The following is a 27,516-nucleotide window of genomic DNA, read 5'->3' as shown; positions in this document are numbered from 1 at the left end:
TTGGTTCAAAACAAGGGAACAGATTTCTTCCTTTTATTTGGAGGGATTTATTTTTGAGGTGGTTCTGAATTGTACCATAAAACTTCTTGGGTAGATTTTTATACCTAGTCAGGCAGGTTATAAATCCAGTTTAAGCATATCCACGCCACTTGATTTAAAATTAATGTGTTTGTATGACTTTGAAAGCTTTTAAAAACGATCCTCTCATTGTGTTTAATAAATTCAATCTGTTGCTTTATGCAGACTATACTAACTTATGAATTTTAAAATCTTTAACCCCTTTGGTACGTATCTGGTATACCAACCCCCCTTTGTGTTCCTTTTCTTATCTTGATTTTTCAGTCTTTTCTTTGAATCATGGCTTGCATGACATTTTTCTTTCTTTTCCTTTTTCGCTGTTTGCAAAGACTCTTGGGAGGATTTGACAGATTTGGTGGAGCAATTGCGCGATGATACAGAAGGTGCGTGCCACACCAACATCTTTCAGCTATTATTTCCATTTCATTTTCAACTGGCTTTTCTTGTCTGTCTTTGAGCTGGATCACCAGGTACCCTCCAGTGATAGCAACTGGATCATACATGTTTGTAACTGTATTGTGCTGACCTTTCCTTTGTTAAAATGTTTGTTTTTCCTTTTGAAAAACCAGTTGCATGTATTATTTTCTCAGAATGCATCCATCCTGATATTTATTTTGGGAAGTGAGAGGTAGCACAGCCCACATCAAGTTCCATGGCTTGTTCACTGTATAGCAGTCTACTTCTGAAGTTTTGGGGTGTCTTTATACATGGGCACAAAAGATCTCATAAAGGACCATACAGTTTCCTACATGTGGTTGGAAGACCACTTCTTCACTCTCTTACTTCCCAATCATTGTTCTACACCACTTCCTTCCTTATTGCCGACTTCTAAAACTTGTGCGGAATTCGAGTCTTTGTACCTGTTCACCATAGATATCTTGCTGGTTTCTTCTGATAATTTTATGCAGCAGAAGCAAAGTGTGGTGCTTTGTGATCCCATGTCTGTTTCGTTTTTCCTGGCACACTGTCTCAGAATTATTGTAGTGCAAATGGATGCACATAGTGCATGTGTGGGGTTGTGCAAATTCATTATCACTGTAGAACAAAATACCGTGAGGAGGGAATGTGTATATTTGGGAAATGATACCAATAAGTGTGCCTCTGCAAGACAAATACAGTTTTTGAACATAATCCATTCCAGAAGACCGTTCGACTTCTGAAATGTTCAAAAACCGAAGATCAAAGGGCGGTCGGCAAAATCCATTGAAAAAATGGAGAAACGCGCCTTGGAAGCTGTTTGACTTCCGAGGCACGTTCGAAAATGGAAGCAATTACTTCTGGGTTGCTGGCGTTCGGGTTCCGAATTGTTCGTCAATGGAGATGTTCGAGAACCGAGGTTTGACCGTAATCCTTTATAGAGGGTGGGGATTAAATGGGGAAATGGCACCAGGGGAAGGGGATCTACTCCTTGTGTTGAGATCCTGATCGGATTTCCTCCCCTTGTGTTGTTGTTTTCAATGTGGGAGATTCTACCACAACCGTGAGTCTCCCACCTTGTGTCTAGTTGTGCCCTAAGGCGTACTTTATCGCTGTCTTAAGAGTTCTGTTTTCACCTAACCTTGTTGTACATATGGTGTAGTTGCTTATGTTTTGTTTAGCATTTAGAGCTACACTTGCTTTGGTTGACAGGAAAAATGGGGATGTACAGAGGAAGCAAAATCCCAGAAAGAGGAAGGATGGCAAACATGACCTTTAGACCTTTCTCACAAGATATGTTCTATAGAGCAGCAAAACACACATTCCATGGAGTTGTAAAAACATTGTTTGAGTTGGGTCACCTTGAAGTGAGAAATTCTTAGGTTGTAATCCTGCACATGCATACCCTGGAGTGAACTCCATTAACTTCTATGGGGCTTTCTTCAGAATAGGATTGTGCTGTTAAGAAGATTGAAAAAATGTTCATCCATGTATTACACATTTGAAAGCAATAACATTAAATGCTGAAGCTCCTGAAGGAGGCAAAGAATAATGGTACAGTCTAGCGCAGAAAAGCTGATGAATTGTTATGCAGACTTTTTAAAAATTGCAAACTGATATGGAAATAGGAGGAACTGAACTTTAGATTGGAAAATGAGAAACCAAAATTGACAGATTTGCCCGTCTGTAACTTGCCCTGATCCAAACCTTTGCCATACATTTTGTCATGCGAGTTTCAGGTTTTTCCTGTGGAAATTGGGGAGAATCTATTGCCAAGTTTATGAATCCACTCCGCTAACAGAGGACATTGTCTAAACAAGGTGAGGTAGTGGTTCAAAGAGCTTTGAGTTCAGATTTTGAGCTTTTTTAGAACCAGTTGCAATGGTTGTTTTAGTCAGGCACATGTTTTTATCTGTTCCTGTGTGCCTCACTGCAGAACTAAGATCAGGCTTCCCCAAACTTGGCCCTCCATATGTTTTTGGCCTACAACTCCCATGATCCTTAGCTAGCAGGACCAGTGGTCAGGGATGATGGGAATTGTAGTCTCAAAACATCTGGAGGGCCAAGGTTGAGGAAGCCTGACTAAGATAGTTATAGCATCCTAATCGACAGAGGATATGGTTCATGGGGACAATGCCCAGTGTTGCCTGCTCAAAATGTAAAGGAAGCATTTGCAATTTGATTACAGTTTATACATGCTTTGCAGTGAAAAGAATCCATTTTAAATCTGCTTTCTGTGTCGACTCATTTAAACAAATGCATTCATGTCAGTGTATTAGATTATGTTGCTTTTCCATTCCAGAGTCCTCACTGTCTGTCCTTGTAGTGACTGCAACACAGTGTACTTTCAAGTGGGTTTATATTAACAAAGTAGTTAGCCAGCTTCATCCAGCAGCCTTGTTAGTTAGCTGAGAAACTTCTTACTGTTGCAGTTTTGACTGTCTCTCTCACATGTATGCATTTATATGTTGATATGATCTTTGGAGTTGGTTAGGAATACAATGTCTGCTTTGTATCTGGACTTCCTCCTTTGAAAAATATGTCAGGGAAATCCTCTGTTGGAATACAGTTTCATAGTGGCTGACATCACTCTTTCAAGACAGACAAGTTGTTTTACAAATCCCAAGGCCTATATTGCTACAATAAAATTGTATTCTACAATAAAAGTAGAGAGAATGTCAATATGGGAATGTCAGTAAATAGGCAGATTCAAATTATATGTGATTAGTTTGTCTTCTCTTCAGAGGCAGAGGAGATGATTCATTGGGATATACGTATATCATATATTTGATAAATGAGATCAACTACACTTCTGCAGATCTCATTCCTCCAAAACTAGTTATAATGTCTCATTGGTCAACGACCAGCTTGGCTTCATTTTGGGAGCACATACATTTCAGGCATTAATCTGTCATTGCTGCTCTCAGTTTTATATATTGAGATAATCAAATGATAAACTGTTGTGTTTCTGATTAAAAACATGCACACATTTGAGCTTCATCTTGCCATTCAAATTTGACCTCAAGGCATGCATTTGTAGTCCAAGACCAAATCTGCTTTCCATCTATACCCTTTTGTCCTTGTTCCCACCTCCCAATGCATTGATTCATATATTTTAATTTTGCACGAACAGGCCATGTATGCAGGAGTCAGCTGACTGGCGTGTGCCTTTCTTTTAATGCATCCACCCAGGAATTGCATAATAGCAAACATCCAATAATGCTCTATTCACTACAAGCTTGTGTGTGTGTGCATACTGTACTTTACGTTCAGTCCTAAAGTGACAGGCTTTCCGCACTCAAAAATAGGAAGATGGTTGTGGGAGAAATCAGTACAGTGACATACAGTGAAATCAACAGGGGGGGAAATGATTATGCCAATGAAGGCTGAATGAGTGAGTGAATGAATGAATGAATGAATGAATGAAGAGGGGGAAATGAAGCAAGGAGATCTGCAAAAATAATTGTTCTTCAGTTTTCCAGTATTGCAGAAACATTTTTATTTTTATTTAAAAAAACATGGCTGCATTTGTGATTTCTGGAGCTTGCTGAAAATAGGCACTACACAACTGAAATCAAGAGTGATGTAGATCATTGTGGAATAAATTGAAACAAAACAGTAATATACACCAAGATCAAATTTTAAAAAGCTTTGGAGAAATAATTGTTTTTCTGTTTTCCAATTGTCAATATTGCACAAATCTGTTTCCCCCCACTATCATGTAAAAAAAATACCCAAACCAACAGGGCTGTGGAAGCTTACCAGAAATAGGCACTACTGCTGTCTGAGCAGTACTGGTTTTAGGAGGATCTAGAGCAGTGGTTCCCAACCTTTTTTGGCGATGCCCCAGTCGTGACCGACTCTGGGGTTGCGGCGCTCATCTCACTTTATTGGCCGAGGGAGCCGGCATACAGCTTCCAGGTCATGTGGCCAGCATGACTAAGCCGCTTCTGGTGAACCAGAGCAGCACACGGAAACGCTGTTTACCTTCCCGCCAGAGTGGTTCCTATTTATCTACTTGCACTTTGATGTGCTTTCGAACTGCTAGGTTGGCAGGAGCAGGGACCCAGTAATGGGAGCTCACCCCGTCACGGGGATTTGAACCGCCGACCTTCTGATCGGCAAGCCCTAGGCTCTGTGGTTTAGACCACAGCGCCACCCGCATCCCCATGCCCCACCTAAGCATCTCTAAAATCCTGATGCCCCTCCTCCGTGATATAATTCTTATTATTCAAAAAAAGAACTCCTATTCACTTGGAGGAAGTCTAAAAGGCCATTCATTGTTAATAACTCATTCTTGAATTCCCGCCCCCTTAAAAATCACATTGCCCCCTTGTGGGGTGTGTGCCCCAAGTTGGGAACCACAGATCTAGAGGGCATAGAAAGGGGAGCAGCAAAAATGGATGCTTGATCCACTTCCAGGAAAAAACTGTCTGCTGTTTCCAGTAGCGTGGTTTGGAGTTGTGTTTTCCAAAACTCAATGGATTATCTCTAGATTGAAGAAATCCAAAATTTTACTGGAACGTTATCAGGACAGGAACTATTTAGGTGGGGTGAATGTGGACGACCTTACATAAAAAGGACTGCTAATTGCTTCAAATGTATATTAAACTCAAGTGTGGACAAACCCTTGGCTAATGTTGGAACTCACACATATTGCCTTTAATTGCTCATGAAACAGAATTCTGGGCAGAAATCCTATTGATATCTTTTTTTGGTTTAATTTGTTAAATACTGCTTGCATGTAATTTGTACATATACTTTGTTTGTACATATACTTTTCTCCAAATTTAATTGCTTATGTAATTGGCTTGACTGGCCGTTTCCTGAGACATTTATAACCTAATTGTGAATGTGTGAGTTAGCATTACATGCAAAGTCATTTTCTTGTGTAAAACAGGCTTAATTTAGAACATAAATACAGATTTTTTAAAACTTGCTTTAAAAAATGTAAAACAGATCTTAGGGGTTTTAAAAAGGATGCTCAAGAAAATATCTAAAACAGCCTAATTTGAGGTGCTTTGGAGACTGTCTGGTTTGGTTTGGGTCCGAGTCTGAATCCTGATATGAAAAAAAATGAAGCTATTGGACCAAGTGTGGAGACAAAGAGGTACAACAGTATCTGTTAGGGATATATTTTTAATGTTTTTCAAAAAGTATTGTCTATAATTTTGACAGACATGGATGACACTTTCAGGCTTGTTATCCCTTCTGAGGGGATGAATCCTGCCAAATTCTGAGGGGATGAATCCTGCCAAATTTCAAAAGGATCTCTAGACAGTTGTTTTCCTACTAGGGCAAGATTTAGAATTTTGAGGTGGATAAAGACAATGACTTGATCTCTCCTATTGTTTTGTGGGCAATTTTGTAGGGAAATAGCACCCACCAGAGAGGTGCTCCTAGATAAGAAACCTGCCAAATTACAGATGAATATCCTGTATCTGGGAGGAGTTTTTTTATGTGCTAGGTGTCCTTAAAGTTGGGCGGGGTTTTTTTGTGGGGTAAGGATTCGCTTCCCTCTCTGCTGTTTTACAGGCAAAAACATTATCATGAAAATGGTATACATTGTAGAGGTATGTGACTTAAGATGCAAAAGGACCTTAGCATCCCACATTTTCCCAGCTAGCAGTACTAGCAGGACTAGCGAAGAGCACAGATAAGAACAAGATAATGCAAGATACAAGATAATGCAAGATACAAGGTGATAATTGCACCATCCCTTTCCCAAAACACTGTGATTGGAGAGCTCTGGAAAAATCATTCCCTCTGATTAGAAGCTAGATCTGTCAGTCACCAAAGAGCTGTATCCTCCTCCCTCTGCCCATTCTGCTGTTTTCCTTATGGCTAATTTCTCTAGAAAATCCCTGCCACAAGTCTCCTAAACCTTTTCCCCAGAGACACTCAGTTTTTCTTTGTTTACTAATTTAAATATTCCAGTAACTGAATCACTTTTGGCTCTGTCTGATGTGCTGCTGTTGCCATAGTTTTAAAAAACAAGACCTATAGCTTTGGTTTCTACAAATACTCTGCCTTTCAGTATCCATAGTCTCCCTTACGTTAAAAATAACAGATGCCCATTGAAAATGATTTTCCATCGAGGCATTTTTCTGACCAAACTTGTCTGTGTGTTTTGTTGCAGATCCCAACTATCTCATGGCTAATGAACGCATGAACCTGATGAACATGGCTAAGCTGAGCATAAAGGGCTTGATTGAATCTGCTCTTAATCTTGGGAGAACTTTGGACTCTGACTATGCACCCCTCCAGCAGTTTTTTGTAGTGATGGAACATTGTCTCAAACATGGCTTAAAAGGTGGGTGATTGTGATGGCAAACCTACTTGAGTGATTAGGTCCACAATGTTAAATTGCTATTCCACCTCTGCATTTTTTTTTGTCCTATGCACAAAGCTGCCCACAGAAATAATACTTATGTGGGTGTTATTTTATTTAGCATATTTTTATTCTGCCTTTCTACTATTTAGGTCTTCAAGGCAGCTTACACAGATGTTAGACTAAAGTTGTTTTCAGTCAAATTAGGCAGGGGCAGGTTTCTACGTGAAGGTGTTCCCACCCCTTAATTCTCTTAGGGTCTAGAAGAAATCAGCAGACTTTCTCACTCAGTGCTCACTGTCTGTTCTGGAGGTCCAGTCTACCCCCTGGTATTGCCTTCCAGCAATGCCACAGTGGCAGTAGCAGGACAAAGAGAGAAGTCTCTGTAAAGTGTGTCACCCTAGAACAATATGGGAGCAAAACAGATAAAAAACAGTGTCCTGGTCACAGCCATTCCTGTCACACAGTTCTCTTTGTAAGCACCTGACTTGATGGCACTTAACAGCCAATCACAAGAGGAGAGAAAGAGAATTGCCCTCCTGCCTGCTGATAATCAGGTTCTTCAGAAAATTGAGGTTCTGGAGCCAAAACCAGCCCCTGAAGGGATGCCAGCTGGCCCACCAGTTGCAGCCTAAAAGGGGGTGAGCGTGCAAGTGTTGACTCACAACCCCTCTCTCACTTCTCACAGGTGGAAAAATAGTTCCTGTCTCATCATGCATACTGTAGCAGAGACTTCTGTACTGGTTGCTATAGAGCAGTATTTTTCCATTAAAGGCTTAAGCAAACTTTTCTTTTATAATGAGTCTGAATCCTGGGACAGGAACTATTTTTCCACCTGTGAGAAGTGAGGGAGGGGTCAACACCTGTACGCTCACCCCCTAAAGTGGATTTCTAGCAACTTCTGTTGCCAAAGATGCCTCTTCCTGCACAACTCTTATACTTCTAGTACTCACCATGAAGTTGTTGCAGCAAGTGCCACACTTTTTAACAACAACAAAAAAGAGGTGCTGGTACTGCGTACCCTTGAGTATCCCCTGGGGGGAAAAGCACTGCATTACAGTATTTGCTGAAAAACTGCACTGGAGAGACACTCAAGTCTGAAAACAGGAAATGAAGAAACAGGGGGGGGGGGGAGAAACAGGGGGAAGAAAAAATGAACTGCTTCTTTCTTCCCGTAATTGCGTACCTGCTGCCTCTGCATGGCTCCTTGTCTGAAATAATTACACTGTTCGCAGAAGGATTATAGAGCACAACCGAGCATAGGATAAAGATGAAGGAGCAGTGTAAACGGATTAATATTTTGGGTGGGCTGTTGTATATGATTTGTATTTCTAAGGCAATTCACATGATCCCATTGTAATTTTAAGATGTTGATTTAGATATAAGGAGTAACAATGCTTTTATCTAGCCAAGAAGACTTTCCTGGGCCAAAACAAGTCATTTTGGGGACCTCTGGAGTTGGTAGAGAAGTTTGTCCCTGAAGCTGGAGAAATCACAGCAAGTGTTAAAGATCTGCCAGGGTTGAAGTAAGTGAAGACTTTGTCTACCCTTTCAACAAGAAGCTGGTCAGGCATTTGCTAGGGATGCTGTAGGGCAGTGGCCATCAACCAGAAGTCTATTCAGCACACAAATAGTTAGCAACTTGCCCAGCTTTCCACAGCTTCTCTGCCTTCAGTTTAGCTGCCTGTTTCCTGTCATGTCTGAACTGGACTAAAATGTCAATTCTGTGTGCGACAACAATGAAACAGGCAAATTCAGCATTGCAAATTAAGAGATTTGAAAGCAATAGCAAATTTTAGAAATCTGTTGGGCCATATTTGGAATATTATGGTTCTCATTCCCCCAACTAAAAACTAATTTTCTTGCATGGAGCAAGAAAAGATCATCTTAGTGAGCTACAGTCTGCATCACTAAAATAAAACATTGTCTCAATTTTACTATTTATTTTGGGTGTGGAAGTTGGAATGTAGATTATATAACAGCATATATCTTTTTGTCTCTGGTATTGATAGGACGCCTGTGGGTAGAGGAAGGGCGTGGCTTCGCCTAGCTCTCATGCAGAAGAAGCTTTCTGAGTACATGAAAGCCTTGATAAACAGAAGGGAAATTCTCAGGTTAGTACTTTGCTGTTTCTTGACCCAGAGAAGCCTTGCTTTCAATAAAAGGGGATTTATTACATAAGCAAATTGTTCTCTGTGGGTATCTTCTCTGCGCGCCTCTGTATTCATAATTTGACTCATTGTTGTTCTGGCACTTCCAGAGGTTGTTTTGATAGCAGCATGGGTGGAATGTATAATCTTGTTTGGAGACTTGCTAAAGTGTCATAATTTCTTTGAATACCTGCCTGCCAGCATTGAGGGCTCTAGAAAGAACTCAAAGGTTTCCCGTAGACATGACTTTACTCTACACCAAGAAAGAAATGTGTACACTGTCACAAATTTTTGAAAGCGCTTTAAAATTTACTAGACATTTTACCGTAGAAAAATAAGATAAATAGGTTCCTGTCTGCAGGCTAACTTTGCATATGAAATGAACTGAGACTTAATCTTGCTGGCAGTAAATGGATTGCAGTTCAGGAGAGTGGGAATGCACAGCAGCTGCCCGTTCTAAACTCTGTGGGTGTGTTTGTGCATGTGCACATACACATTCTCTCTGTTTTCTCTTGAGCCACTATAGGTCAGAAATACACATATAGAATCATAGAGTTGGAAGGGACCACGAGGATTGCCTAGTCCAGCCCCCTGCAAATGCAGAAATCTTTCACCCAACATGGGGTTTGAACCCAGGCCATGAGATTTACAGTCTCATGCTCTACCAACTGAGCTATAGAGCGTGGACTATAGACAGATTCAATGTAAATAATGCATGCGGTGATTGCCTTCTGTTTTCTTTTAAAATAATATAGTTATGGAAAACCATTTCCTTGCTCTTAATGTTTTCGGAATTTTGAAGCTTTCTCTAATTTTACATGCCTGTTGGTTATTCACAATGACCTTGATGCAAGCAAGCCGTTCAGACTTCTAACATCGGCCTCCTCTTGCACATGTGTCACGATCCCATCCTGTACATGCGGTCTCATGAGCCATGAAAGAAAAGTTTCCGTTTTAATCCTGAAATGACGCCATGGCAAATACTGGAGCTTTTCTACCATGACCCCAAGTACTTCCTGCACTTACTGCTATTTTCTCTTAATATAACATCCAGGATGAAGAAGAGCCCTATAAAACTTGCTGGCTGCTTTCATAGAATCATGGAACTATAGAGTTGAAAGGGACCCTGAGGGTCATCTAGTCCAATCCCCTGCAATGAAGGAATTCTGTCTACACCTGTCCCAGGGTGGGCGCCAACCACCAACCTTCTGGCTTACAGACGGACACACTGGCCCATTGTGCCATCTCTGAGCCAGTGTTGTAAAGTTTTGATTGGTTGACATTTTGATTTATTTCTTTTAATTCTGAAGGCCTATAAATGATATATTTATAAAATTCACTTTATTTTGCAATGAAAGTGGACAGGAAAATAAAACTTTATAATCAGTTTATCTTCCCTTTTGCAAGTTCTCAATGGACAAAAAATGGGGCAGCCATTATTTTTTTCCATACAGTGCCACATAGCATCATTCCTGGGGAGAGGCATTTTCGTTCAGCCACTCTCAAAGTGCAGAGTAGCCAGGAGACTGTAAGTAAGCCGCTTAGTGAATGAAAAATGTTTATAGAAGGAAAAAAGGCATTCCTGGCCACCTTGTATAATTGTTTGCAATAGAATACCCCCTCCAAAAGCAAGGTATATTTATGCCCCTCTGAAGTTATCAAAATTGCCCCACAAATCTCTCTGTATGTGTTGAGGGATGAAGGATCTGTATCAAACCCTAATAATCCTCTGCCCCATTCTCCTAGCCTTGTTTTAAAGTTGGAATCCCTGCTTCCTGTGATTGAATAATGTAGATAATTGAACAAGGATTCTCTTGCAGAGTGACTGGCTTGGCTTCCACTGCCTCCTGGCTAATCATCACAAACTATAGTAAAACTTAAAAGCTTTCTTATCAACTCATCCACTAGGCTGAGCAGTACATAACCATGAGTAGATTTGTTGATATCTGGAATATAGTGATTTGACAAGCTTTATCTCAACTTGTTTTGCAGTGAGTTTTATGAACCTAACGCGCTAATGATGGAAGAAGAAGGTGCCATAATTGCTGGTCTTTTAGTAGGTCTGAATGTAATTGATGCAAACTTTTGCATGAAGGGTGAAGACTTGGATTCACAGGTGATGGATATTTTGTTCCCCTATATACTCTCTTTAGTTGTTTCCATTTGGCTCTTGAAAAAGTAATAAAAAAGGCGAAAAAAGGCATGACTGTGATGCAATTTGGCTAGTCAGTGGCTGCTACACAAATCAAGATTCACTGAAATCTAAATAAAGGATTTTCCTACTGGTTGAGGTTTTTTTTGGCTTAGGGAACTAAGATACTTTGTGGTATGGTTTTCTATTTTCTTGGCATTTATCAGTGAAGAGGGTTTTAGTTTTTTTAGGTTTTACTGTATGTCTGTTTCCATTTGAAACAATATAGCTGTTCTCTGCACATCTCTAAGCAGCCGTTTCTTCATTCTTGTTACTAGTTACTTTAAACTAGTAAAATAGCCTGGTAGTTTCTTTTCCTTTGTTCTGATTTGAAGTGAAAGCAGAAAAAGGAAGTCGTCTCAGAACCAGGTGAAAGCATCCTCAAGGGCAAATCTTTGTGCTTTAAAAAAAACCCAATTCTGTTGTGTTGAGCAAACACACATTTTTCTGTACTGAATCACAATTTTTGAAAATTTGTATTTTAAAATATTGACTTGCTCAGTGTTCATGATTTCTTCTTGGACTTCTGAGAAAGTCGAAGTATGATAGGAGGGAGAGATGTGAGGGTAAATGAGGAGCATTCAAAACATCTATCTGTACGGACAGCTGACTGTGAAGATGCCAAGCTAAGCTGCCCTCCTCAAGCAGTGTGCAAGTTCTTCCATACCATGGGGGCTAGAAACCTGCATGTTTAAGAAAGTTTATGGGATCCATATTCTTTGCTGGCTTCTAGATTTATGAACATAGAATTGTAGAGCAGGAGTCACCAACATTTTTAAGCCTGTGGGTGCTTTTTCCAATTAGAGAAAGTGTTGTGGACACCACAAAGGCACTGCATCCAAGTACACATCACAACCTCTTCTGTTAGCTACAAAACAATGCTTTTTCCAAGTCTAATTTCTGAAGGCTAAGCCTTCCCTGTGGGTGTCAGGAAAGCGATATGTGCACCTGCAGGTGTTACGCTGGCGACCTCTGTTGTAGAGGATTGGTAACCGTTTCTATTTTTGAACAGAAGTAGATCTCATTTGCATTTTCTGTTCATATATATTTGGATGTGGCCTGGGGAAAAATGTGTCGGCTATGATCTGTTGTCCTACCCTACTTCTAAGATGCTGTCTGCAGAAGAACTGGACTGATATTAATTTAAATATGGTTCCCATCTTCTCTGGGTATCTGGGTTTCATTCTTAGTAGGAAGAAACACACTGATGGCAGACTGCGGCCATGATCCAGCGAGATGAATTACTCACCTGCATGCAGTAGTGTGCTTTCACTGGGGTTTCCCCCATATGTTTTCATTTCAAACAGCTGTTTACAAGACCATTGGTGATGTGAGAGCTGCTGCTGAAAAAGTAGAAAATAGGAAGATCTGAGCATGCAAAGCTGGTTCATCTATTGCCCATGTAATCATAATAAGGCACTCAATTTTTCATGCAAGAAGAAATATAGTTGTGTTTTGACCTGAAGCATTACTGACTTCTCTTGTAGGTTGGAGTTATCGATTTTTCAATGTACTTAAAGGATGGGAACAGCAGCAAGGGAAGTGAGGGGTAGGTAATCTTTCTCTGGACTAGTGCATCAGAATGTTCTATGAAACTATATATTAGTTTGAACTTAACAATTATGCTGCTTTGTACTTTCCCTCCTAATAATAGCCCCAGCATTCAATTACAGGCTTAACACAATCTCATTAACCTTTTGGGAGACATTGTAACCAGTATATAAATTCAAAACTGTTTTGGGGTGGGATCTGCTAATATTAGTGTTAATATTGAAGCCTTGAAGGTTTACTTCTTTCCTGTACTAAAGTGATCTGAATGCCAAAATATTTAGCTCTGAAGTACAGAAATGGAGCCTGAAAGCACGTGTGCCTATATTCTTTTCTGTTAAAGAAATTTAATACAGCAGCTGTGACTTAACTTACACAGATGCAAGATACTGTATGAGAAGGTGTTGACAGAAATACTAGCACAGTTATTAAATTAATGTCCCCATTGGTTACTGCTTCTGTCACTTTATTGTTTAGTTTTTTAAATAAATTATCTTTTGCTTTTGTCATGTTTGCTCTTCATCATTCTCACTCATACATACTTGGAAATCAAGGTTTTGCTTTCAGCGGTTCAACTCAAGTCTTGTTTGAGCTTCTAAACTTACAACATGCAAACCATGGTTTGGAGCTACTTGTCAGCTTTTGAGTTTTCTCAGCACTCAGCTTGACGAATTCACTCCTGTCCCTGTGGTACAGCACTCTCTGGATTTTGAATGCTGGACGATGAATGATGATCGTAGGCTTGTTAATTGAGACATCATACCAAACAATAGCTAACAGAAACTTTGTTTGCAAACACATTTCAAACCATGTTTTTAAATTCTGGTTTGCTACCTGGTTATAAGCCATTGGTTGTCCATTCAGATATCACACCAAACTCTACTTAAGCTTCGAATAATGTTGGAATTAAGTCCAGTTTATCTGATTGTCATGGAATGGGGTTATAATGTTTGCTAAACTACAGTTGCTTTCAGTCTTTTTTCTTTTCATAAGTACAACGACAATAGAACGAGTCCCCCACCTCCCCATCTGGTTCATATGTATTTGAAATATAATGTTGAGTTGCTATTTCTTATTATTAATTGTGTCCCAATTCCAGAGATGGTCAAATTACTGCAATTCTGGACCAGAAAAATTATGTGGAAGAGCTGAACAGACATTTAAGGTAATGTGTAGTTTTCCTATATAATTATGACCTGTAAAAGACTTGGTTTGTTAATGTTGAGTTCTTTCATTTCAGTATAATTACTGCAGGTCTCTTAATTTCACAGTGCCACAGTCAATAATCTGCAGGCGAAAGTTGATGCTTTAGAAAAATCCAATACTAAACTTACTGAGGAGGTAGGTAGAAATCAAAGAAATGTGCTTTTTGTTCATGTTTGGGAGGGAAATATGTTTCAGGCATTAAGTTAATTAGGGCTGAATGTTTGATATTTTTTCTCACATGGAGGGAATACCTCTTTTGTAGTGGAGCATGATGAGGCAGATATAAAGGTAAAGGTAAAGGACCCGAACAGTTAAGTCCAGTCGCGAACGACTCTGGGGTTGCGGCGCTCATCTCGCTTTACTGGCTGAGGGAGCCGACATTTGTCCGCAGACAGTTTTTCCGGGTCATGTGGCCAACATGACTAAGCCACTTCTGGCGAAACCAGAGCAGCGCACGGAAACACTGTTTACCTTTTCGCCGGAGCAGTACCTATTTATCTACTTGCACTTTGATGTGCTTTCAAACTGCTAGGTTGGCAGGAGCAGGGACCGAGCAACGGGAGCTCACTCAGTTGCGGGGATTCAAACCACTGAACGTCTGATTGGCAAGCCCTAGGCTCAGTGGTTTAGACCACAGCGCCACCTGCATCCCAAGGCAGATATGGAACCCTGTAAAAACAAAAACAAGCATCAAAACGCCTGTGTGTATGCAAATTGTATGCATATTTTAGCAAGTTAATGCAGGATGGCTGACCAGCTAAAACCCCAATCCTATTTGTATTTACTCAGAAGTAATTCTCAAACATTTTACTAGTACAAACCAAACAAATAACATTATGGCCTGGAGATGTCAGGTAAAGGACTATTTTGGTACAAGACTTGGCAGACACCTACCCCAAGGAAGGCATATGTTGGTAAGGACAGGAATAATGAACATGGAATGGTAGGTTAGAGGAAGCAGGAATACGAAGTTGTGGGCAGAGTGGTCCAAAAGGCCTGATCAGGGAGTCCAGCACAAGTTTAGGGAGCATGAAAGCCTGGGTAGCTTTGGTTCTTCTTTGGTCTTGGTTTGAGGCCATTAAGAACTGTCAGGACCAGAGGTTGCTATACTTTTCTTGAGCAACCCGTCAAAGCTATCTTCTACTGGCCAACTTTTGTATGTGTAAGATTTCTCATGATTTGTCTTGGCATTAAGCAATAGGAGTTCCACAGTTGCCCTAGTCCAAGTTCATTTTAACTCTTGACCAAGAAAGTCACAAAAAGTGTTGTTTTTTTCCACTTGTTGCATTGTTCTCATTGACACATACAGCTTGCTGTTGCGAACAACAGAATAATAACACTGCAAGAAGACATGGAGCGAGTCAAAGAAGAAAGTTCATATATTTTGGAATCCAACAGAAAGGTCAGTGTGTTTGTGTGTGTCTAGCAACTGCAGGTAGATCACGTCCCACTGCGTCACTGCCATGGAGTTGCCTGTACGCAGTGCAACTTACTTTTCTAGGACCTGAAGGCATTTTACTGCAAAGTACCTTATTTCTCCTGTTCTCTGCCTTTGTTATACTGTGATCTGTCCTGTATGTGTATTGACGTGCCAAATTATAGAGCTCCCCTTGGAGAACTTAGGTTGCAGAAGGATCCTCTTGCTGTCATTTGCATGCATTAAGATCTGAATGTACGCTATCCATTGCGAACACACACTGATGTTTAAATAATTAGTGTGGCCTTAGATATCCTAATAGCTGCACAGATAAATTATCAGAGATGATGTTTTTGCATGAACTTATCCAAAAAAGAAAGATCAGAAGTGACATCATTTAATCATTGTGATATTTGTTGAGTACCAAAAACACAACAACAAAACCCCATTGCTTTTTTGATTTAACAGCAGGTACCCAAGCAAGACAGAACTGCAGATGGACATGCCCTTAGTGAAGCACGGAAACACTTAAAGGAAGAAACACAGCTGCGGCTGGTAAGTGGCACAGCTCAACGCTCAGGTCTAAGAGACTGTTGCAAGCCCTGAATCTCTTGCTGTACTGACATTTTCCCATATTAATGGAGAAATAGCATTCATGGTAAGCTGGATTCTACTTAATCAGATGTGAGAAACATCACTTTGATAAAACAGAGCGGAGCCTACAAAGGCTCGCCTCACAATAAATTCAGTAGCATTCAATGTGCTAAACTAGCACTGCTGCTCTTCTGGATTTATATAGAAAATTCACCTTTCATTTTCTGTGCCGGAGGAATGGACAATGCGGGTAGATTTTTCATATTCCAGATTTCATATATATGTATGTGTGTGTGTGTGATTTAGGATGTGGAAAAAGAGCTTGAGGTGCAGATTGGAATGAGACAAGAGATGGAACTGGCCATGAAGATGCTGGAAAAAGATGTCTGCGAGAAGCAAGATGCACTGGTGGCACTCAGGCAGCAGCTTGATGATCTCAGGGCCCTAAAACTCGAACTTTCCTTCAAGCTTCAGGTAAGCAAGCAAGACCAGTTTGGTTGCTAGGTCATGCCTCACTCCTCTTAGCTTTATGGTGGAAAATATGCAGGGTTTGGCTATGAGACACCAAGGTTCAAATGCTTGGTCAGCCTGAAGTTCAGGAAGAGGACCCTCGGCATTCTCAACCTCACTTGGCTTGCATGGTTAAATGTTATTACTTCCCCTGAACTCTTGCGGCATTGTATGCATAAGAAAGAAACATAGTGCTGTAGTGTAGGACAGCAGTCATCTTGGGCCCTGCTCTGTAGGGTAATTTAAATGTGTTTCTCTGTGAAAGGACACTTAACATCATCTCTGTACTGCACTGTGCTCCTTTTACAATTTCTCCACATGGAACTATCTGGGCTGGAGCAGATATCACAACAGCTACACCTTACTTCTGAGTAAGAGGTTGGGAAAGAACTGGGGGGATTTGCGCTCTTTCCTCTTGTCTGTCTGTCTCTCTCTCTCTCACCCCCCCCCCCCGTCTCTCTCTCTCACCCCCTCCAATCTCTCTTGCTAATTTTTCCCTGCCATGGTTCAGTGTTGCACACGGAGTGCTTATAACTCAGCATTTGAATTCAGGGCCTGTTGCTTCTCCCTTATTTGGTTAATCATAGTTATAGTGATACCATTTAGTCTTGCACAAGCTTTACATAGATAAGATCAAAAGCCTTGAAGTAAACCTTGTGCTGAGAATCTTAAAGCCTTCAAATTTTAATTACTGTATGTTCAAAGTGTATTTACAATAATGTAAATTATTTACATTATGTAAACATTATTTACAATAATGTTTGGTCCTAGCTCCTGCCCACCTAGCAGTTCGAAAGCACGTCAAAGTGCAAGTAGATAAATAGGTACCTCTCCGGCGGGAAGGTAAATGGCATTTCCATGTGCTGCTCTGGTTTTGCCAGAAGCGGCTTAGTCATGCTGGCCACATGACCCGGAAGCTGCCTGCGGACAAACGCTGGCTCCCTCAGCTGCAACCCCAGAGTCATTCGCGACTGGACTTAACTGTCAGGGGTACCTTTACGTTTACGCCACTTCAGCACAGCTTTGTGAAGCTGGTCGTTGCAATTTCAATTCTGTAGCGAGGCACTGTGGCCAGTAGTGTGATTTGGCAAAGACCATGCACTCAGCTTATGCTTGAAATAGGACTTGAACTCGTGTCTCCCTTTTTTTTTTGTCCTCTGGGATTTCCAGGTCTTCATTTTAAAATCACTGCAACTATTCAGTGTTTGTGCATTTTTCTCTCAGTTTGGTACTTCAGCATCAACAATACTCAGTCAACAGCAAGATGCAGGTGACTGCTGCATAAACAAATAAGGATGGTGTTGTGACTTTTTGCCTTCCTAGAGTTCTGACCTGGGAGTGAAACAAAAGAGTGAACTAAACAGCCGCTTGGAGGAGAAGACAAACCAGATGGCTGCTACCATTAAACAGCTCGAACAAAGGTAAGATTGAAACTTGCTTAGTAAGCAAAACACCAAGTTGGCCTTCAGTTGGGTGTTTTTTAAAAAGATACTCTTAATGTACGTATTTTTTGGATATTTGTAAATGGAGCTTAAGCATTTTCAACATGGTGCACTACAAAGCATTACCCTGAAGAAGCAGACACAAGTAATTTCCTCCGTCTCCTTTGTGTATAGTGAGAAGTTAGGTAAAGTGGGCTGATTATCCAATACGTAACCTGGAAAAAGGAATTTGGCCTATTGAGGACTGCATGGCAGTCATGGGTATGACCACATCACACAAACATGCACTCACACATACATACACAAGATACGAAGCTCCTCCTCCTTTAAATGATCAATCTGATGACTGGGGAGGGGTTGATTCCCATTCCCATCAGGCTGCTGGACTTGACAGAAAGGTTTAAACCATGCCAACTTTCATTCTCTCCTTTTTTTTTTACCGCTGCTGCCAAAATTGAGGAGTTCTTGATGAGACCAGAGAACTTGTTTGGAAGGGCCACCCCAAACCAGGGTGTAGCTGCCCCTGTTTGAACGCTGAACCTTGCAAATACACCAGGTTTAGCCGTACTGAAATATCTATCGCTATATCCACTGCTGTTACTGAATGGAAATCAAGACCGGTTTCTTAACACATACATAGTTGTTGTTTGTATTTTCAAGAAAAGCATTGACATTGAATTATATTGTCAGATACCTGTTGAATTAACTGGTGTTTTCTTCTGCTGTCAATTTCCTCCTCTTCTTTCCCTCCATTTCCCCCTTATCATCTCCTTATCATCATATAGTGAAAAGGATTTGGTGAAACAGGCAAAAACTTTAAATAGCGCAGCAAACAAACTGATTCAGAAGCCCCATTAGGCTTTTTTTTTTTTTTTGCAGCTGGTCGCCTCACAACTCTTGACATCTCAGCTCAGTTATGAGGGGAAAGCAAAAAGAGATTGAGAATTTAGATGTCAGACTTAAATGTTGTCACCTAAAGTTGACTTGGAATTTGGTGGATTTCTTTTTCTTTCTTTTTTTTAAGCATCTGTTTTGTTTGGAAATAGAAAAGGTAGCCTATAATCTTCCTTCCCTTAGTTATTTGTTGCTTAAACTTTACTAAACTACAGATGATTTGACCAGAACCTACTCCATAAAATCATAAGTAAAAACAGATTTGTGGGTCTGTACATACAATTGATACCAAGTGTATACTGCACAAGCTTTTTACTCTTGACAGGATATTGGAAAAGTGTGAAGCTTTCCCCCTGAAAATTCTCAGATTCGCGGGAAGCTGAGGTAGTTCCCTCTGTTTCCCTGTTGTGAAGTGTATGAAGAAAATACACACATGGAAGTTAAAGCAGTTGGGTGCCTGCTGCAAGCCATGAACGTTTAGCTTTTCTGTCCCATTTGATCTCAAGACCAGGACAAGCTCACGTCGGAAGAACTTTCCATTAGAAGGGCCTAGTCCTTGTTTACCAAAGGCTTGTCTGCATTGCACGTTTCCCACCCCCACCCCAACTGTGCATTTATCACAAATTTATGTAGACGGAAAGTGGGTCTGATATGCACAGTGCGCTCAGCGCACAACTCAAAGGATGCACCAGTTCACAGATATTGTGCGTCCAACCACCCCAGCTGAAATGGGGCAAGATTACACTGTTTTGCTTTATAGCAGAACAAAATATGTTTCTGCTTGGACTTGCTCTTTTCACCTTCTCTCAATTGCATTTACACACAATTGTCTTGTTCGGTGTCTTTTCCCACCTGCCCATTCCGATGATCCCACAACCCCATTATTTTGATATAATCCACTGTACATGAACGTAAGGAAATATCCAGAGGAGGGCAGTAATAATACAAAACAAATAATGCAAACCAAAATTGTAATGAACTGTAACCAGAATATTTTGCAGTGCAAGGACGCACTAAGACAATGCGCCAATGCCAACCATTTTGCATTAGAGAAAGACATATTCATTCAACCTTCTCCAGTGACATGGATGCAACGCCTAGTCACTAGCTATATTTTAAAATGGAAATCCCTTTTCGTTTCTGCATTGCCTTCTACCTCTGCCTTCATTTCCCTAAAAAATAAACAGTGGTTCTCTTTTCTAGAAGGACTCTCATAATAGGTGTGCGTTATCTTCTCTTCCTCTTTTAGGAAAGATGGAATAATGTATTTTGCAGAACAGTTCATTATGGTTCTTACCTTGTTTAAGAGGATGAATGGAACTGGTAGTGTTTTACTGCTGGTCAGTCATTGACTCAGAGTAGCTACAGCATACGATAACTAGATCGTTATTGCTTAAAGTTGCCTTTTGATCTTGTTAACTTTTGATTCTAAGTGTTTGGTTCAAACAGGGGACTTACCGAAAGACCGACTAAAACCTAGAAAGCATAGGAAAACAGCTTGCTGGAACTCAAAATAACATTTTTTGTTTTGTTTTGGGATTAAATTAGGGGTCTTTCTCGTGACTACAAAAGTTCACTGTGCTAGTCCCTAAACAGCCTTTAGTGTGTAGGGAGTCATTATCAATATTCGTCCAGTTGTCCAAATTAGTTTTATAGTTTTAAATAGTCTGTTGTTCTTTTTTAAGTTCCCTCCCTCTCCTGTTTTGTGTTCAAGCAAAATGGGGAAAATTGACTTTTTAAAAGATGGGGGAGGGGAATAATTGGCTGATTTTAGAATCTAAGGGGCTGAATCTTACTCTTGTATTCCTTGTAAAACTGGCAGAGCAGCAGATGTTTTGCTCTTTTCCTTTAAAGTAAGAATCCTTAAGAATTACACTTTGGTGTGGCATGTTTGTAATTGTACCCAGTTAATTTGGAGCAATGTCTATTTAGGCACCAATTTAAATTCCATCCTAAAGTAAACATGTTTCATTAAAATATCCAGTTTGGTGGCTAGGATTATTACGATGCCACACCCCTCTTGTAGTTAGGATTTAGCTTTCACATGACCAAAAGAGACTTGGCTGGCTTAACATAGGCTGCGCTATGATTATCATGCTTAGAGGACAAGGGAACAAATACACAGCTTCCGAATTCTAGCCCATAATTCCTTCTGTTTCAAATGTCCTTTGAAGTCATGCTTCAGAGTCATACCTGGTTCCTGCTAGTTGGCCGTAGGATGCCTTAGTTTGTGTGAGAACAGAGGATGGTACCTTAGAATAATGGTTGGAAGCGGAAACTGTCGCCATCTTAGCCCTTCAGAGCATGGTCTGGTGGACTTTGTTCTGGTTAAGGAAGAGAAAATGTCATTTTGCTGATTGATCTTGACGGTGATTTGCTAATGAGCCAGTCCCCTCTGTCCCTCTCTTCTCCACACCGTTGGCTTGAATTGCTGTGCTTCTGCCAGCCACTCACCAAGAAAGGGTCAGGATGTCAAACTGGGCACATGATACAGTTTTTCATACTTTCTATAAGTTGAGAGGTTGTGACAGTGGGGTGCTTTCCAGGAAGTGATAACTCCATCAGCATCCTGAGCTGGTAGATGGAGGACTGTGCCATATGCCTGATTAAATCACGTTTGAGTCTGTTTCAAGATGGTATTTCAGAGGTAGACTGGCATATGTGATAGCTCCAGAATTTTTGCTGAGTGACTGCCTCTATTTGTCCACCCTACAGTTAGGCCACTGTGCTGAGTATATGCCACATAGCTGGTGAAAACATGCAGTCTGAAATCAGCCCCTCTGTTGTGAAAGTGCATTTCTCTCCCTGCCCCACCCCCACCCCTGATTGCAGTGATGCCTCAAGTAGGTTGGGAAGCCTAAATACTTGTCCACGACTTTGTATCCACTCTGGATCCGTGTGTGTTTAACCTGATGTAACAGTTGTGGAAGAGACCAGACAAATGCACTAATTTCTTAATATAGTAGGTAACCCATGATGCAAGTTCCAATTACTTGTATAAAGCTGCAATGTAACGTAAATTTAAAAGAAATGACTTACAAATACTGTGTAATTGAGATTTGCTTTGACTATGGATAAAAGTGATGTTTTATGTTTATCATCTAATGACTGTAAACTGTAGTTATAGAATAAAAAAAAATTGAAAATAGAAGTTTCTTCTGCCTGGTTCACCTCCATTTTGATTTTTCTTTAGATTTCTTTTGGTTCCCCCTCTCACTTCCTGTTCCCATACGTTTCCTCTCATCTTTCATTGGGCTCAGTTTTTTCTTTAATTTATTGTTTAACCTCAGTCTTCCTCCCCACCATGGCTTTTGTTTTTTATCACAAGTTCATGTGGCTCAAATCCAGATTGCAACATGCAGAGAAGGAGCGTCAGTCCCTGGAGGAAGACAATCGGCTCTTCAAGCAGGAGTTTGGGGATAAGATCAACAGCCTTCAGATGGAGGTGGAACAGCTCACCAAGCAGCGGTGAACAGAACTGATTTATTTGTGTGTGATTTTACTGAGCAGCCTTTTTCCAGCTCGGTTGGAACATCTTGCATGTGCTGCGTATTTTGCAGGGTTCCTCACATGTTGTCATAGCAAGCCTCTCCAAAACAAGGGTGACATTTTGAAATTTCCAAACTCTTAAGTTCTTGTTTGTGTAAGTCCATATACATCTTTTAGTAGAATCGTAGAGTTGGAAGGAACCACTAAGATCATCTCATCCCACCCCTGCAATGCAAGAATCTTTTGCCCAACGTGGGGCTCAAACCCACAACCCTGAGATTAAGAGTCTCATGCTCTGCCAACTGAGCTATCTCAAAGCTTAAGGCTGAAGAAGAGCTTTTCCCCATTTGTGTAGCCAGCCAATGTAAGTCAGTACAGACGGACCTCGGAAGTCAAATGGAATCTGTTCTGGAAGCCCTTTCGACTTCCGAAAGGTTCGGAAACCAAGGCGCAGCTTCCGATTGGTTCCCGATTGCACAGGCATGCCAGAAACAATAGCGAAAGCCATACCGGATGTTCAGCTTCCAAAAAAAGAAAGAAAAGAAAACCGGAACACTTCCGGTTTTTGATCGTTTGGGAGCCGGAACGTTCGACTGCCAAGGCATTTGGGAGCCGAGGTATGACTGTAAGTCATATGGCTTTTAAGAGTTGTCTCCTCCATCTTCAGCAGCGGCCTGTGTGCTGTGTGCCTAGAGATCTGCCTGGATTGTCACCCATGTGTGCAAATCCGTGGGCCACTTTAGAGGAACCACCACAAGTGAATGTATTAAACGATGCTCACACAAACAGGCATACTCATTCACCACACTCATTCACCATCCACCATGTTCTTGGCCTTCGTGATACTAGTGCACAGCTAATATTGACCCTCTACCTGCTCATGCAGGAGACATGAGAAATCATAAGCTGTGCATAGAACCTGCTAGTCTCCACGCAGGGGAAGTGCTGTTGATGCACACTGTTCCTGCGTGCAGTGGTGAATCATGGCTCACGTGCCTCTGGGTTTACCCATGTCTTTCTGTGTTCACATTGAGTACATAATGATGCATTTTGTCATGGATGCCTTAGTTGAGATTCTTGCATTGCAGGGCGTTGGACCAGATGACCCCCGGATCCTTTCCAAATCTACAATTCTATGATTCTATGTGCTCTAGCAATTTTAAAATGAAATGAAATTGGTCAATGCAGGAACATAGGAAGTTGTCTTATACTGAGTCCGACCATTGGGCCATCTGACTTAGCGTTGTCTCCAGTGGCTGTCTAGGGCTTCAGGCAGGAGCCATTTCCAGCCTCACCTAGAGATGCCGGGGATTGAATCTGGGACCTTTTGCATGCAAACCTGATGCCACACTGCTTAGCTGGGTACCAGCAAGTCTAGCGGAGTCAGAGGAGGGCAAGGCATTTACATGCCTGAGCGAGGGGTCACAAAGCTTGGCATTGGGATGGGCCAAGGGTGCAATGCCGTTTTCTTCAGAGGGGTCGTTTTTGAAATTCTCAATCTGGAGCATAAAAAATAGGAATCCTTTCCTTCTTTCAGTGGCCTTTTTTATCGGGTCAGTAAACTACAGCTTGTCCTTAACACACTTTCTCTCCACGCTGCTACTCCAGGGGCCAGCTGGAACTGGAACTGAAACGGGAGCGAGAGCGATGGTCACATTTCCACCCTGGAATTCAAGAGAACAGAAGCTTGCACAGCCAAAGCAAAGGATTCCAGAAGGCCGGATTTAAAACAGTAATGTTCTTCTTCTGCTTCTTGGAGCTTAACTGTAGCTTTAATTCAGTTACTCTTTTTAACCTGTTAGGATTCTTCTTATTTTTTACTGTTGCTGTTGTTGAGGTTTGTGTTTCCTGTTGGTCACAGTAAAGCTAAAGTATACTGTATCAGCTTGCGGTGATTCAAAGCTGGTGAATTTCCTGCATGGACATTGCTAGGTTATTTAAAAGGGCTCAGACCCAGAGCACAAACATGCATTAGCTAATCTGTAGGTCTAAATGTAAATTTAGGTCTTTGAGTATACTTGTTTGTTTATAAGCTCTTTATATACCGCCCTTAAAAAATAAAAAATCAGGGTGGTGTACAGCAATATAGAAACATTAAAGGGATATTAAAAGCAGTAGAGAAAAATAATTACCATTACTGGCTGCTCAAGAATATTTTAAACAACTACATTGAGAGATGTCTTTAAGTCAAAAGTGAGGGTGCTGGAAAAGTGTCCGACAGAATGGGACCTGCAACGTTTAGTGCCTGACTTCCGGTTAAGTTGGTGAGTGGCTAGGGTCTCACTAGCACCGTGGCAAGTAATGTGGTTTTTTTTAAGTTAAAAAAACAGACGGGGGGAAGGGGCAGGCGACCTGGAGCTTGGCCCCCTGAACGGCTGCCCATAAAATTCCCCTGTGCACGTGCAAATTGCATGTAGGTAAAAGCAGCCTGCAAATCGTCCATCGATCCTCGTGCGTGACGATTGCAGCTGCCTGTTTTGTTGCATGCATATGAGTAGCTGCTGCTTTTCTGCATTTGAGCTTACAGCAAAAAAAGAAAAAAGGAAGAGGTATACGTTGTGTGCATGCCTCTGCCTCCTGGTCGACTTTAAAACTCTGCACTGCTTACAGAAATTTTAATATAAGCTGTTCTGTGAATTTCCAAAAATTTTAAATAAATCAAGATCAGTTCAATTCGTGAGAACTAGAGGACAGAGCCTACTCATTAATGGCCTGTATTCTATGAAACTCCCTCCTTTTAATTGATGTAATTTTATTTGATATGCTGTGGAGGGAGGGTGGGGTGTACTGCCTGAATCATATTTAAAAACATTACTGTTTACTTAAAAAAAGAGAGAGATTTAAATAGAAGGACATTTTATTGTAATCTTAAGTTTATCATTGTTCATCTTCTTGGGAGGACTTTTTTCAGAAAGGCATAGATGTTCGGTAATAGTCTGGCAGCTGAATGGACACTAATCTGCCAAGATGGTTGGGGAACCCCCTGAAACTGATTTGGGGAAGTCACAGCAAAGAGAAGAGGGATGTTGCCCACTTTAAATAAGTGTGCAAGTGATCCTTCAAATAAACTGGTCTGAAATCATTGAGGGCTTTAAAGGTTAGTAAAGGTAAAGGGACCCCTGGGACCATTAGGTCCAGTCGTGACCGACTCTGGGGTTGCGGCGCTCTTCTCACTTTATTGGCCGAGGGAGCCGGCGTACAGCTTCCGGGTCATGTGGCCAACATGACTAAGCCGCTTCTGGCGAACCAGAGCAGCGCATGGAAACGCCGTTTACCTTCCCGCCAGAACGGTACCTATTTATCTACTTGCATTTTGACGTGCTTTCGAACTGCTAGGTTGGCAGGAGCAGGGACCGAGCAACGGGAGCTCACCCCGTCGTGGGGATTCGAACCGCCGACCTTCTGATCGGCAAGTCCTAGGCTCTGTGGTTTAACCCACAGCGCCACCCGTGTCCCTTCTTCAAAAGTCCCCAGAGTAACACACGCACTTGGCAATTTCTGTTACCACAATTCTCGTTATTTTCTCTTAAGTGATCTCTAGTTCTTCTAGTAGTGGTAGGTAGTTTCATGGTGGCCAAAAGTTTGTTGATTCTGGCCATTCAGGAAACTAACAGCTATTGCTGAGGGGAGGGGAAATGGACACTGCAGATATTATTTCTTCTGTGTTCTTCTTTGATCCTTCAGTATCTGTTTGTTCTGACAGGATGCAGGCAGCAAACACCTGGAAGGAGAGTCTCCGTGGAGAACACCAATAAAAGAGGGGCAGACAGTTCTTCCAAGCAAGTATGGACCATATATTCAATTCATATTCTCTTTGATCATACAGGTGTCGGTGGTTATGATTCAGTGGCCAGTTTTTCAGCTAATAAGATGACTTCTCGTATGATTTCTGTAGACTCACACACATGAAATTTTATCTGATGTTTGTCTGGGACATCCTTGCAAACAATGGCTGAATTTAGACAATTGTGATCCAGACATTTTTCAATTATACTATATTTGCACACCATTTTTAGCATGTGTTCCAGGCTATGATAAGTACTCTAGGGAGGATACTTAACATCCCATGATAAGTTATGCTGAAGGTGGCACATCTAGAGAGTGAGCTTTGCTGTGAGCTTACAGTTGCTTTCTTGCAGGGCATTGGATGCCCAGATTCAGGATGCCAGATTCCCTCCAAATTGCTTGGCCATTGCAGTGGTTTTTAGTGGGCAAACAGAAGCTTAGGGAAATTGTGGGGTCTGTTCAGGTAGCATATATGTCATAGGTAAAGGTAAAGGGACCCCTGACCATTAGGTCCAGTCGTGACCGACTCTGGGGTTGTGGCGCTTATCTCGCTCTATAGGCCGAGGGAGCCGGCATTTGTCCGCAGACAGCTTCCTGGACATGTGGCCTTCCCGCCGGAGCGGTACCTATTTATCTACTTGCACTCTGACGTGCTTTTGAACTGCTAGGTTGGCAGGAGCAGGGACCGAGCAACGGGAGCTCACCCCGTCATGGGGATTGGAACCGCCGACCTTCTGATTGGCAAGTCCTAGGCTGTGCCACCATAGAGGCATATAATACAAAACTCCACACATTGTGGTGGCTCTTCTAGGGAAGTGTTATTTGAACTATTGGCTTGTGCTGAAGTGTGAAACAAGCAACTTTCATGTAGATGTGCTCATCAAAGTGCTTTATGTGTCTTAGTTTTGACAATTGTAGAAAGCACATCTTAGTTTCTGGGTCCAAGATGTGGACAAGCAGAGCTCTCTTGTAAATCTAATCAGATGCTTACTAAGTAGCTTGAGGGCTTTGTGTTTGGATTTTGAGAGTTCATTGCATGGTGGGCTGGTAAAAACCTGGGAGTTCATAACTTTAATTTCATGGATTGTATTCTACCTTTGACAAGCTTGGTATGAGGCACGGACACCCAACCCTACTTTATGTTTGGAGCATCTAAGTATTATGAATGCGTGTGACCACATTACCATTATGACAAATCAGAACAAACTTAATAGCCAGCTTGCATTAGTTAAGATGTGGATGAAATAACATTCAAAGTTAATGTCTTATTTATCTTCCAGGGCACCTCCTATCTTGCAAGAGGAGCATGTAAGTCATCTATGTTGCTTATTTTAGAATAGTCAATAGCCAAGAGCCTTTAATATGCAGGGAAATATTTAAAATTATGAATTGCTAAAGAGGCTGAGTAGCTTGAGTGGTGTGCAGATGGTTTTGGGATGCTGACATGTAATTTTGTCTTTGAC

General features: G+C 41.3%; 2 protein-coding genes across 10 annotated transcripts in view; both read left to right on the top strand.

Moving 5' to 3' along the window:
• Nucleotides 1–27,516, top strand: part of LOC310685868 (protein FAM47E-like) — a 239,843-nt gene that overhangs the window by 59,232 nt on the left and 153,095 nt on the right. The gene's annotated exons all lie outside the window — the stretch shown is intronic.
• RUFY3 (RUN and FYVE domain containing 3) overlaps nucleotides 1–27,516 on the top strand; it is a 47,001-nt gene that overhangs the window by 16,877 nt on the left and 2,608 nt on the right. For 3 of the 9 annotated variants that reach the window (XM_083458737.1, XM_083458730.1, XM_083458733.1), the window contains exons 2-17: nucleotides 408–461; nucleotides 6,635–6,808; nucleotides 8,235–8,352; nucleotides 8,839–8,940; nucleotides 10,969–11,092; nucleotides 12,655–12,716; nucleotides 13,815–13,880; nucleotides 13,987–14,056; nucleotides 15,231–15,323; nucleotides 15,807–15,893; nucleotides 16,239–16,406; nucleotides 17,766–17,863; nucleotides 22,127–22,246; nucleotides 23,876–23,999; nucleotides 25,971–26,050; nucleotides 27,334–27,361. In XM_083458737.1, coding sequence (XP_083314863.1) covers nucleotides 408–461; nucleotides 6,635–6,808; nucleotides 8,235–8,352; nucleotides 8,839–8,940; nucleotides 10,969–11,092; nucleotides 12,655–12,716; nucleotides 13,815–13,880; nucleotides 13,987–14,056; nucleotides 15,231–15,323; nucleotides 15,807–15,893; nucleotides 16,239–16,406; nucleotides 17,766–17,863; nucleotides 22,127–22,246; nucleotides 23,876–23,999; nucleotides 25,971–26,050; nucleotides 27,334–27,361 — 1,568 coding nt within the window. Of the gene's footprint in view, nucleotides 1–407; nucleotides 462–6,634; nucleotides 6,809–8,234; nucleotides 8,353–8,838; nucleotides 8,941–10,968; nucleotides 11,093–12,654; nucleotides 12,717–13,814; nucleotides 13,881–13,986; nucleotides 14,057–15,230; nucleotides 15,324–15,806; nucleotides 15,894–16,238; nucleotides 16,407–17,765; nucleotides 17,864–18,669; nucleotides 21,925–22,126; nucleotides 22,247–23,875; nucleotides 24,000–25,970; nucleotides 26,051–27,333; nucleotides 27,362–27,516 lie in introns of those variants that run through there. The other 6 variants (XM_083458729.1, XM_083458731.1, XM_083458732.1 and 3 more) reach the window with 3 other exon arrangements.

Source organism: Podarcis liolepis (genome assembly GCF_965112155.1).
Source record: "Podarcis liolepis genome assembly, chromosome: 9".
Classification (NCBI taxonomy): Eukaryota; Metazoa; Chordata; class Lepidosauria; order Squamata; family Lacertidae; genus Podarcis; species Podarcis liolepis.
The sequence above is the reverse complement of the archived record's forward strand: the minus strand, read 5'-3'. Positions and strand labels throughout refer to the sequence as shown.